This window comes from Triturus cristatus, chromosome 9 (genome assembly GCF_964204655.1).
Source record: "Triturus cristatus chromosome 9, aTriCri1.1, whole genome shotgun sequence".
NCBI classification, from domain to species: Eukaryota; Metazoa; Chordata; class Amphibia; order Caudata; family Salamandridae; genus Triturus; species Triturus cristatus.
In genome coordinates, this window is record NC_140592.1 from 579,254,237 (window position 1) to 579,267,401 (window position 13,165).

The 13,165-nt window shown below is 41.3% G+C and overlaps 1 protein-coding gene across 7 annotated transcripts in view; it reads left to right on the forward strand.

The window, feature by feature from the left end:
* SYMPK (symplekin scaffold protein) overlaps nucleotides 1-13,165 on the forward strand; it is a 1,117,730-nt gene that overhangs the window by 142,463 nt on the left and 962,102 nt on the right. For all 7 annotated transcript variants that reach the window (XM_085625602.1, XM_085625603.1, XM_085625599.1 and 4 more), the window contains one exon: nucleotides 4,821-4,874. In XM_085625602.1, the coding sequence (XP_085481728.1) occupies nucleotides 4,821-4,874 (54 nt within the window). The remainder of the gene's footprint in view (nucleotides 1-4,820; nucleotides 4,875-13,165) is intronic.

Sequence of the window (13,165 nt, forward strand, 5' to 3'; positions counted from 1 at the left end):
ATACACCTCTAACCAATTGGAAACTGAGATATCTTTGTTCAAATTTATGCGAAAATTAAGGTTAAGATGGTTCTTCTCTATTAATACTTCCAATGAAGAAAGTAACTCAAACATACCTTTTCGACCCAAAAGCAAGTTTATGTCTCCACTCTCTCACAAATCTTTAGACACCTTCGAGACCCTGGTAAAAAAAGACTTGGAAGACATCAGACATACCAGACCACGACAACCTAACTTATCTCGTAAAGAATTACGTATTTTAAACAGCTTAAGACAAGATAAGACCTTAACTTTTCTTCCGACTGACAAAGGAGGAGCCTTAGTGGTCCTGGATACAGACTATTACGTGACTAGTGTTAATGAACACGTAAAGAACACGGATACATATATCGAGATGGAACAAGATCCCACCATTGGATTTCTGAAACTACTAGGACACATTCTACAACAGGGAGTTGACAACAGTCACATTGATGAAAACACACAAAAATTTCTCTTCAACACAACACCTAAAGTCCCACACATATACATGCTTCCAAAGATTCATAAGAACAGACTAAATCCACCTTTCAGACCCATAGTCGCAGGTTGTGGATCCATTCACGAAACAATCGGACGTTACCTAGATTACCAATTTCAACCCTTGGTACAATCCTGGGAAACATACATCAAAGACACAACAGACTGCTTACTGAAACTAGAGGCTGTTAAACATCTTTTTGAAGATGACCACTGGCTGTGCACCATAGACGTGGTTGCACTCTACACATCCATTGCTCACAACGAGGGACTTGAAGCGGTGGAATGGAGACTACTACAATCCTCAATGTCAAAAGACAAATGCATTTTTCTTTTAGAACTATTACATTTTTCATTATACCACAGTTACTTTTCATGGCAAGAGAAATATTATTTACAGATCACGGGTAAATCAATGGGCTTTCCCGGAGCCCCATCATATGCGAACACATTCATGGCTTACTTTGAACACCGACACATACTGGAAAATCCTATTTGGCGCACTAACGCAGTCATCTTTCTTCGTTACATTGACGATATACTAGTTGTATGGAAAGGTTAAAAAAACCTTCTGGAACAAAGTATAGCCGCACTGAACCTTTGCAATCCTAGAATCCAATTCACTCATGAAATCCAATCCACAAGGATTCATTTCCTTGATATCGAAATTCACAAATCAGAGAGAGGTTTGGCAACAACTGTATACCGGAAAACCACTGATGTAAATAATACCCTATATTTCCAAAGTGGACATCCATATTCTTTAAAAAAACATCTGCCTATATCTCAACTCATTAGAATCAAAAGAATAACCTCTGACGCACAACAATGTGAAACAGACATAAAAAAAACAGTTGGCAAAATACAAAGAACGTGGTTATCCAGATGACATACTCAAGGAAGCAGAACGGAAAGTCTCTTAAAAAAAACGAGAGGACTTATTGTCCACAACAATAAGGAATCCAGCCAAACGGGAAGTGTTTGTACTTCAATTTTCAGCCCGAGCAAACCAAATCAAATCGATCATCCTCAAACGCTGGGACATTATTGAATCAGAAGTAGATCTTTCTGGACTATTTCAGGAACTACCCATATTTGCCCATACACGCTCCAAAAACCTGAGGGAGCTTCTCAAAACAAGACCACAAACAAGAACTTCACAATTTTCAGGCATCAAAAAATGTTACAACTGCGGCCAATGTGGCAATGTAATCACAGGCAACAGTTTTACACATCCCCCAACAGGTCAAAAAATTCCTTTACATCATACATCTGATTGCAATACGGAAGGGGTAATTTATGCCATTAAATGCCCCTGTGGACTGGTATATGTTGGCAGAACCAGTCGCAAAATTAAAACTAGAATAACAGAACACAAGAGTAGAATTTGCAACAAGAACTTCAGTTCCTCTTTAGCAGCACATTGGGTTCAAGCGAAGCACACAATTCCTCAACTTAGGTTCACGATTCTTGAACGCATTCACACTTCTACCCATATTGACACCAACACTGTCTTAGCATGTAGCGAGACACATCGGATCAAGTTCCTGGGTACTGTGATCCCAGGAGGTCTTAATGATCATTACGAAATGTTATGTTTTGTCTAAAAACATAGTATCCTCAACGTAAACTTTTTTTGTATCATGAATTTATGCATTTGTAAAGGATTTGCACGCAATATTCCTCACCTTTTTTCCTTTACCATATTCTTTATTACTAATTCTTCTGCTTTAAACTTTATCTATTATTCATCATTTTTTCATCTCCTTTACAATCAACAGCTTTATTGTCATTCACCCAAGAGGCATTTCAGCATTTAGAACGGGGCAACCCACAACATCCCTCTTACACTAAACGAGTCCGCTTTCTATTTCCATACCCGGTGCACGAGTCATTAAACACTCCTCCCAGGGGCTACACACCACGTTACTCACGTGATTCACTGAGAGTTTCACCCGGAAACTGCAGAGACTTCCGAACACGGATACAGGTGAGACGCGGGTTGCTCTTGCAACTCGAAGTTTCTTGCATTTTGATTCAGACATAGAATTAAGATTAAGACACACGTTTTGTATCCCTTTAGCACGTAAGGCGCCCAGTTAAAGTTCGTCCACCCGGCTACAGATATTTCATCCGTTATTCAAGTACCGGTAAGAGAACATCCCTAGAGATTTCATTTGGGTTTGTAATGATCGTTAACTTCAGTCTAGTGGTAATTTCCACACGTTAAATCACAGTTTATTTACAGATTTTTATCGGGAAGCTGAGCTCCGAATTCTGCAACAACCGGTAAATATAGATCGGAATATTAGTTACCTAGATTGATATTCTTCTCGACACACGGTGTTTTTTACGGTTGTTAATACATCAAGGACTATTTCCTCACATTAAGACCACTTAGTTTAAAAAACTTCACAATGCTATTACTTTTTTCTCAAGAAAACACGTCTTTTCTGTTGAGCACTCGTTCGGTTTGGCTGACGGGTCTATTTGTGTGCAAATCCTAATCATTTAACTTGTGAAACCTTAAACGATTCTTTTCTCTAACATTTACGAGTTTGTTCTGACTGTTTGTAGATCTGGAAGATGATTTCAAGGACACCTGTATGAACATTAGAGTGATTCATAGAACTCATACATCCCTGAAGAAGGGTTTTTCCAAACCCGAAATGCATTGGGAGTCATTTTTATTTTTATTTTTGTATGAGATTGTATTTTGATGAAATATTGTAACTGGTCATACAAAATATGTGAAGTACAACATATTTTTGATTTATATCGGAGTAAAAAGAAAACACGATTCGAACAATGACCAAATGGTTGTTTTCAATTTAAAATGTACCTTTTTTATTTCTACTACCATTAAGGAATTGGTAACACTGTGAATAACCAGATTTAAATTTATAGAGACCTTCGTGTCCTCCCGCTGTGCTGCACGCAGGCCAGGGTTTCACCCTGACCCCCACTCAAAGTACTTGTTTTATGTCGAACAGTCCATCACTCTTTCAATGTTCTTTGCCGCACCTCATCCCTTGAAAGAGGAGGAGAGACTCCACAGTTTGAACCCCAAACGAGTGCTCGGTTTTTCATTGTGGGGTTCTCTGGGCTAAAGAAAGGAAAAGCGATGTAGAAGCTGTGTTTGTCCAGATAGATAATCCTTTGTATTAAGATCAGCTATGGGATGGGAAAGAAGCAACCTGGGATTGAGGGCCTGTTCCGCTATTGTCAAGGTTGCTTCTACTGTGTTGACACACAGAGTGCCTGTCCTGGATACCTATCATGCCACGATGTGAGCATAAGTAACCCTACTGCCTTGACAGTCAGGTCCAACGGGATGGGGCATTTTAGCCATTTGGTCCTGAAGGACATTTTGGGCTGAGCCATTCCACATACTCACCATCTCGGGAAGTACTATTTTAGTATACTTTTCTAAAGACGAGGAATCTGTGATTAGAAGTATTCATCAGAAGAGCAAGTTACTTATCTACAGTAATAATCTTTCGGGTGGATACTTTGTCTAGCTACAGAATTGTCACTGTCTTCCTGCTCACCCATTCTATGGATTGGGCTCTTTCATCTAAATAGGTCCCAAATTAGAGGTCTGTAAAGTTGCCAATTGATTTTTGTTGGGCACAGAGTCCGAGATGATGTCCTGAAAAAAATGGACTTCAGCGTACCTGAGTGGCACCTATATAGGGCCCACTTTGTTTCTGGGAAGAAGCCGAGATGATACGGAGTCGCATGATGCCACATACAGAAACACAGAGGCTATGCTGAAAGATCTTTTCGGATTTATTCTGTCTCCGGGGGATATTTGAAAGGTGAGGAATCTGCAGTTAAGTAGAGTATCCACTGTAAAGAGCGTTACCAAAGGTAAGTAACCTGTTCATTCTCAAGCTGCCTGAGGGTTCTGTAGTTGACATTGGGATAAAGATGGCAGTAAAAATGTTTCATGACAAAAAAGAGAGACTACTAGTGGTTGTTCTTAATTTAACATTATGCAACCCCCATTCAAAAAACAGTAAAGAAATGCCTTGGGTAGACTGAATGAAGACAAGAGTTTGATCTTAAATAACATGGGTTGTAGCACAGAGAAAATGTGAGATCCTGAAGCATGTATGGTTATTTTTAGATGGTCTTATCAAAGTAAAAATGATTTTGCCTGCTTCCTTTTAAAGAAGTAATGTTGTTACCTGCTTTGATCATAATTATTACAGGATGTGGGAACTTGTCTGAGGCTAAGCATGAGTCAACATGACATTTAACTTACCAATATTTCTTGTTTTGTTAATACTTTTTAGGTTCAAGAACTGATTGTAAACAAAGATCCTAATTTACTGGACAATTTCTTGGACGTGAGTAGCATTCACTTTTTAATTTCTAATGTATGAAGAATGAAGCCACAAATGTGACTTCACCTTAGATGTACATTCTCATTGAAATACTGAGTCTTTAATGTTAATTTATGAAAGTAATTAATAATGAGAAAGCTGCATTAGCCACCTGTCAGAAAACAGAACATATTCTGTATGTGGATATTTTTACCACAATATTTTGGCAGGTGGATTTTTTTGTCTTCAATAGTTTGACAAACAACAGTTGGAGGGTGAATTCTCCTCGTTCAGATACAGCATCCTCTACAAAATTGGCTTTATTAAGGCAAACACCTGTGACCCTGTGTTGTGGATGACCACCATGACCATTTTATTCAAAAATTATCTTTCACCCTGTGGCACTTTTCCACCCACATTTGAGTTGGAGGTGTTGGCCCAAACTCCATAACCGAGAACTTGCCATTGGGGTAGAGCCTTGTATTACTGATCATGTCACATGGAATATAGATGTTACATCAAACAGGGGCAACTCTATTATCCAATCTTGGCGCAGAGAAATAGTATTGCAACTACAATGGTTTAGGAAAATTGATAACCATAAAATATGAAAAGTTCCAAATACATGAAACCACAATTAAACCAGAAGACAGATAGTCAAAAAATCTTGAAGGGGTACCCAACACAAAGAATTATTAATGCAAAAATATTGATAGGGAGCGATATGTGCGCTTGCTTGATTAGTCGGGCAGTGTACTGGTGTAATGCCCTCTGCACTGTGAGTGGGTCGGTTTGCAATTTGTACCGGACTCCACATTGGCACTGTAATTCAGATGTGTGCTTATTCATTTTTCTGGCTGGATTTCCGATTTTGTTCATATGAGGTCCTTTAGCGATTTTGCCTGAGTAAATTTGACTCAGACCACACAAACTACATCGATTGGTTGCTCTATAGAAGTATTTTCCTGTCCTGATGACCTTATAAATACCATAGGTCGAAAAGCCATTGACGCCGGTCTTTGGCATATATTTATGAGGAAGCATATATTGCAGTTCTTTGTTCCTGTTATTTGTTGGACACGTTTTAAGTTTTGTTTCCCTCGCGGTTTTAGTGATGTTCATTGTGTAACTGTGTGAGCACCTTTTATGTTTTCTTCAATTGTTTTATAATAGTATTTTTGTATATCTGCTTCTTTAGTAAAAGTTTTTTTTGTTCATTAATAATTATCTGTGTGGGGTACCCCTTCAAGATATTTTGTCCATACGTGGAATATGGAGCTTTTGCCCAAAGCTATCTGTCTTTTGTACCTAGGTGGCGCTTGCACTGCCACTTCGAGACATGCTGCATTCAGGATATGGGCAAGAAGCTCTGCCCACTTGCTGCCCATCTTTTTAATTGGCTTTGGTCTCTGTCCTTTGTAAATGGTGGCTTTTTATTGGTCAGTAGGCTTAGTAGTCCCTCCTTAGTACCGCATTTTCTCTTCTTGCAACTTCCATGAGGACACCCCCTGTTACATGTGTTGTTACTCGGTACGTTTTAATTATTGCCTCCCAGCACTATTTTCCTACATGGCTTTCAGGACATGCTCTCCACAACGCTTCTTTTATTTTTAATGTACCCAGTGCGGCACACCTCTGCTAACATAATAGCGGCAGTGCCTTTCTTTTGTGATTTGCGGCATCAAACCCAGCCGCATTCCTTTTTTTCCTCTGTATTTTCTTGTGTTAAAATGACAGCAACCGTGATTTAGCTTTTAACGTCTTAAGCTAAAGCCCGGGCACAGGTGCCACGATTGCTTCAAAAGTAAAGACATTTTTTAAAAACTGCATTGGTGCTAAACCATGCCTGCCTGCTCCTGTCTCAACAGTTGCATAGAACCCTACTCGTTCTGCAGCTGTGCATCTTCAAAAAGCCTCGGTAGGGCTTCCAGAACTTCGCCAACCCGTCCTCATCTCCCTTGGAGGAGAAGAGCCACTTGCCCCCAGGCACCGACTGCGACGTCCAGTACACCGACCTGCTAACCACCCGGTCCACCGATGCAGCAGCCACCCAAGATGAGGTCACCATGCTCTAGGAGGTCAGAGCCGTCTCCCCACCGACTTTGGAGACTCTAGGACCACCATGGGCCGCCCTGCACCACTACTCGAGGTACCAGAGCTGTTGCAAGCACCAAGGCTTGTTTGAGTTTAGTCTGAACAACACCGCTGCCAGAACCGACCTGCACATTGAGGGACTTCACCTGAGGTCAGCTCCACGCCAAACATCTTCTTGCTGTGTTTTTTCTCCATCTTCTGCAGGTGCATTGAGAACTGTGGGAGCCTCAAACTCAACGGCCCCTTGGACAATACACCTATGCACGCTAGACCTCCATCCTGAGTCCATTAAAACTGACGCTGTGTCTCTGTTGCCCTGAGACCCCCAAGAATGGAATCCCTGTTTAGGTTGTGCCGGAAAGGTCGCCCTTTGCAGCCTCTTTCCTACAGGTACTTTTCCCATTAACTACAGCGCGTATAACAAGAGCCTACCACCACTGAAAGCATCTCTGCACCCGGATACTCCAGGACAGGTAAAACTCAACTCTTGGTGTTTTCCTGGACCTTGACCCCTACTCACCTTAAGTCCAGAAGAACAGTCCTGTAAGTCGTTTGCAAGTGACCCTATGCAGTGAATGTTTTTCCAATAGGATAACATTACTGTGTTTGAGGCTCATGCCTCTAATCCGACAGCTATCATTTTCTACTGTTTTCAACTGTTAAAGTTGATAAGGTCTAAAGTACTTACCCAATTACGAAGTGCTTGATGTTAAAAGTACCATAAAAATGTTTTTTTCTAAGTTGGTCTAGAGTTTCTTTTCGAGTGTGTGTGTCATTTATTGACTCTGTGTGTACAACAGATGCTTAACACTACCCTCTGATAAGCCTAAACTGTTCGCCCACACTACCACAAAGGAGAGCATTTGGTATTATTAATTTAAGCCCTGTAAGCCAATAAGGGTCATTTGAACTTTCTTCATAGTGTACCTCATCTCGGTACACTAAAAAAGCCAGCTTTTTACAAATAACATGTCAATCAACAGCTCTTCAAAGGACACGACCTTATTACATAGCAAATCTACTTCTTCAAGCTGGCTGCCAGGACACCGCCCTTGCTATAAGAAGACATCCTTGAACCGTTTTGGCATCCTCTTCCCTTTTGCGCCAGTTAGCTCTCTAAATTCTGAATACATATAATGTTAATGGTATTCATGTTAGATGATAGAAATCATGAAAGTAATTTCTTTAAATGTCAAGTTCTCCAAGGCCATCATTTCCCACACTAAACTCCCATTCTGTTAGTTATGTGACAGAACATTTGGAGTACTGCATTTAGTTAGCAATAGATATTTAGAGATCATAAAAAATAGGTTGTCTGTTTTCTTCTAGGGGTGATTACAAGTACCAGTAGTGCCCAGATTATGTTGTCAATTTTGTCCAGTGTTTCAGTACAAAAGTGCTCTTTATTCTCTAGGTGTGCCCAGTTTTGTACTTCTGATGGGTACTTCTAACCGCATATTCCCAGGTGTTAGACTGGATCCTGAAAATTTCAAAGCAGTGCTCCTGAATGCTGATAGGTGGCGCTTTGTGACGGTCAATGCTGTTCTGCTCCGGCAGTAGCAGAGCCACATGTAAGTGCCACCCACGAATGCTTATGTTAGTTCCTTTCTTTCTACTCTTTCAATTACGGAACTGGAGGTCTGCACCTCTTTTTTTTCACTTGTGAACAAATATTTTTTCTCCAAATTTTCCATAGGGCAATGGATGTCTGATGGAGACATATAGCCGTAGATTCCTTAACCTAAACTCTTCCTCAGGCGCCAGACTGGATCTGTAAATTTTCCCAGCAGTACTTCCACGCGTTGTCAGAGGGTGTCGAGTGACACTGTGGTGATGTTGTCTCCTGGATGTGAAGTCGATATAAGCCCTCCCCCGACGTGCCTACGTCAGTTCCTTCTTTTCCGTGCCAACACACAGATCCGCATTGCAGTTCCTCTATCCATTGTTGGCCTACTTGATGTCTCTCATCAACAGAGCAGTGTGCCTTTGTTTGATGTCCTCCGTGTCTAAGCCTTAAGTCCTGTGGTCAACAAATGCCCAACATGGATCCTCACTCAATTTGTATGTGGTGTCTGGGTGAGCACCATGACAACAAGTGTGACTTGACAACAGCTCCAACCGAAGGTGTGCAAGGAATGTCGTATCAAGCTTGTGGCAGCGTGAATGTCCTAGTCTTCGAAGTCTTCTTATCGTCCTTGGTCCATTGTATTTGTGGGATAACTTTAGAGTCTGCTCTTCTTTTCGGTCCCCTACCTTGTTCAGTTCCTTCTTTCACTAGCGGCTGGGATTTCTTCCTTTCCTTCTTGGCGCCCCCCCCTTTCTGTGCGTAACTACTCTTTAAAAGCATCTAAACGTGGGCTTCCCCATAAAATATGTAAAACGTTCTATAAGTATTATTTGAAATCCCAAGCACTCAGAAAGCCATGGTGCCTAGAAAAGGGAAAAGCTGTTTTGGTACATCTTGTTTAAAAAGAGACCAAATTGTTCCCACAGGGAAATATGGCAATTGTTTGTGTTCCGAGTGGTAGATGCAACATTGTTGTTGCCCACATCCACAGATGTTCCCGGAGGCCTACCTCGTAGCATGCTTATGGAGCAAAGGTAATTCCATCCATGTTGTGTCCCACAAGAGGTCTGCAGAGTCGTTGTTCACATCACTAGCAGCTGAAGCATCCCAGGGTGGCTCTAAGAATGCGTTCATCATCAATGGAATACGCTGGGGACAGCAATACGCATGGGCCTTTAAGGGGTCCATCAGTACTTCAATGTCTGGTGGTGCAACCAATTCTGAACCGAGTCATATATCAAGGACGCATTCGTAGCTGCAAAGTAGGCAGTGGAAGACTGTCAAGTCAGACCGTGCTGAACTACCAGAACCAGTGCTCATTTAGTTCTTTAAATCGAGGTGTGCCAAAGTGTATCATGCGCTCACGGCAACGCAGCACTAACAGTGCAGTCTCCATTCCGAGTTGAACTGGAACGTTCATAGCGTAGCAGATAGAATAAAATCAGTATTCACGCCACAAGTAGCAGGACAAGTGGGAGCCCTCTAAAAACGTTTTCCAACACTGAGTGTATGAAAGATGGTATGACTGAATATCTTCTGAAAGGTGCTAACCTATCAGAACTAATACATTTTATAAAGTGCACTGTTCCTTTTGTATCAGACATGTTAAAGATACGATGGACTCACTCCCCAAAATGCAGCGAAAAGTTAGCGTGGAGTAGTGTCTGTATCTCAGACAAGGACCTTGCAACCTGGAGATCAAACTTCTCTTTGGCTGAAGTTAAGGCCACATCCTTCTGTAAAAGCATGGCTTTCGGTTTGCTCAAAGAATCAAATTTTATGCTGGAAACATTTATCAAAAGCCATAGCGCTGTCCACCTAACTGTGCGGGCAGGTGGAAATAGTACTTGTGCACAACAAGTGACTATGGAATTAACCGTCACTTGATAAGCGATGCCAGATTCCATTCCGCAACCACCTTGATCATTTAGCATCAAATAGCTCCCATTCAAGAGCAGCCTGAACATAGGGTGAATCACGGCAGCTGGGTAACCCTTCAGATAAGACAAGTTCGCCATTAAAGCATTTCCTGTTCCATGGAGAGAAATGTCCTTGCAAACCAAGGAACTGCTTAAGGCGTCTTCACAGTCGAAGCCACTAAGAAAAACTTCTGTTTCCCCATTTCTGCATCTAAATCTGAATGGTAACTCCCAATACTCGTGCACATATCCTTCCTCTAGCTCTTTATATCTGCCTACTTGTTGTATTGGAGACAATTATCCATTCAGTGGTTGGTGTTTCAACCATGGTGAAAGGTAATTGGTCTAATTTTTCATTGTGCAGCGTGGTATATATTTAACATCCCTACAGATTTGTACTGTTGATTTAAGGCCATGGCACATGGCCAGAACGTAACATAAAGCTCATTATTACTATTGACCATAATTGCGACTCTCTGTTGTAATATAGACATGTCTTGCTGTATTATGTCAATTGCGGAAGACACTATGTTGCCCAGTGAATTAATTATGAATGATAAAGTGGTCATACCATTGTCAACCACAGCCAAAGCCTTTTCTATTTTAAGCCTATCAATCTTAGGCAATCTCTCAGCAGCTTCCTGTTGAGAAATCTTCCACAGCTCATTGTATATTCCATAAAAAAGTCCTTTGACATGAGTTCCGGGGACCTAAAATAAATTCCTGAGATCTAGGTCATCAGAAAGAAGAGACAGGTGTTTTCACCTGGGAGAGTGTTGAAGTTTTAAGCCAATCTAGGCATAACTTTCCAACACTTTATATCATCACCACCGGAGTGTTCTGTCTGTACATATCTTTGATCAGGCCTATTGATCCTAAATCCTTCGGTGTTACCCAGGAACCTAGATGGACACCCGTTTGTGTCCACAGGCCAAATCAACCAACCCTTCCAATTAGGGTCCGATTGTGAGAAGTTAGCCTGGCATATGCTTAGCACTAGTTATAGTGGCCACCTTGCACCAGTCCAATTCGACTCTTATGGTAGATAGGTTTAAGACACCCTTTTAAAGAAAGCTATCCTAGTGGTAGCTGTGGAGAGCAGCCTTCAGGCGAAAGGACACCACACAGGTGTATATATATCAAATATATATGTATTTATTACTAGACACTCTATTAATCTCTTTATGAGATTAGAAGCTAGATACACATTCAAATGTCAACATTTCACAATAAAGTAAGCACAAATATGGCTGGAGCCCTAGGGGCGTACCAGACCATATACTAAAACGAGCATTGGCATAGCCAATAGGTCTCGCTTTTGGGACATTCTAAGTATTTAGTTATGCAGCACAATATCCTTGGTGCAACCACATCAACTGTTGCGTGGCTAAACACTTATAAGGTCCCAAAGGAGAGACCTATTGGCTATGCCAATGCTTGGTGTGGTGTGTGGTTGTGTGGTGTGTGTGTGTGTGTGTGTGTGTGTGTGTGTGTGTGTGTGTGTGTGTGTGTGTGTGTGTGTGTGTGTGGTTGTGTGAGTGTGTGTGTGGTTGTATGTGTGGTTGTGTGGTTGTCGGTGCGGGTGCTGGTGTGGGTGCTGGTGTGGGTGCTGGTGTGTGTGCTGGTGTGTGTGCGTGCGGTTGGGTGTGTGCAGTTGGGTGTGTGCAGTTGGGTGTGGTTGTGTGTGTGGTTGTGTGTGGTTGGTTGGGTGTGTGTGTGGTTGTGGGTGTGGTTGCTGGATTCATATTATCTCGGAATGTGTTAGGGCATGATAGCTAAGGGACCTGAGGTCTATGGGGGACTCCCTTGTGATAGAGTATACAGCAGATGCAAATGCTATTTTATTGGGCTGTTCTAAGCAGTCAAACATTAAACCGCACATAGTTGGTGGATTTATCACAATGCTATTGGCACGTTCTATAATTTTTCTTTGAAAATCACCGGATCCTCCCAAACTGCAAACCGTGGCTGAAAAAGTAAACCCTGTGTAAGCTAAAGAGCTCTTGTATGTGAAGCGGATAGGCAACGTAAGGTTTATTAAGGTTTGGAAGTATGCCGAGGTGTTTATTATTAAATGAAATATTGCTTTATTGATATTATCGAGTCAAGGTATTTCCGACGCTATCTTCGTATGTTTATGAAGAGTGGAAGCAAGGATGGATTTGAGGAGAGTGGAGTTTGTTATATATATCTGGTAAAAACTGCTTTGTTTTAACTGTTGCACTACACATTTGTTCAATAAATAATATTGACACTGTAAAATGCACTTTCACGTCTTTGCCGACGCAAATAACTTTTTATTATTGCAAGTTTCATTAGGAGTTGTAAATCTAGTATTATTTATTATCTGATTAATTTAGTTATATACAATGTTTTTTCTAACAAATTGAAATGCTTGTTTCAATTTTTAGGCGATAGATGCATTTATTTTATGTGGCATAATTTAAGTTTCAAACTTCACAATCAATTTTCTTATTCTGCTTTATTTAGTTTGCACTTTACAAATTAAGAAAAACACTGCTAGCACTTTAATCTGCCCCTGAATGAACGTGGCGCTGATGATGATGTATTCGGATGATAAATTTTTCTTTTTGCTGCAAGAAACCGAAATAAATAATAATTGTGTTTAAAACAAGCGCGGCCCGGCGAGCCTCGCATCCAGGAAGAGGCCGCGAGACGCGCTCTGTGGTGGGGGAGGGGGAGGAGCATTGCGGCGCAAAAGTGAAAGCAGGCTG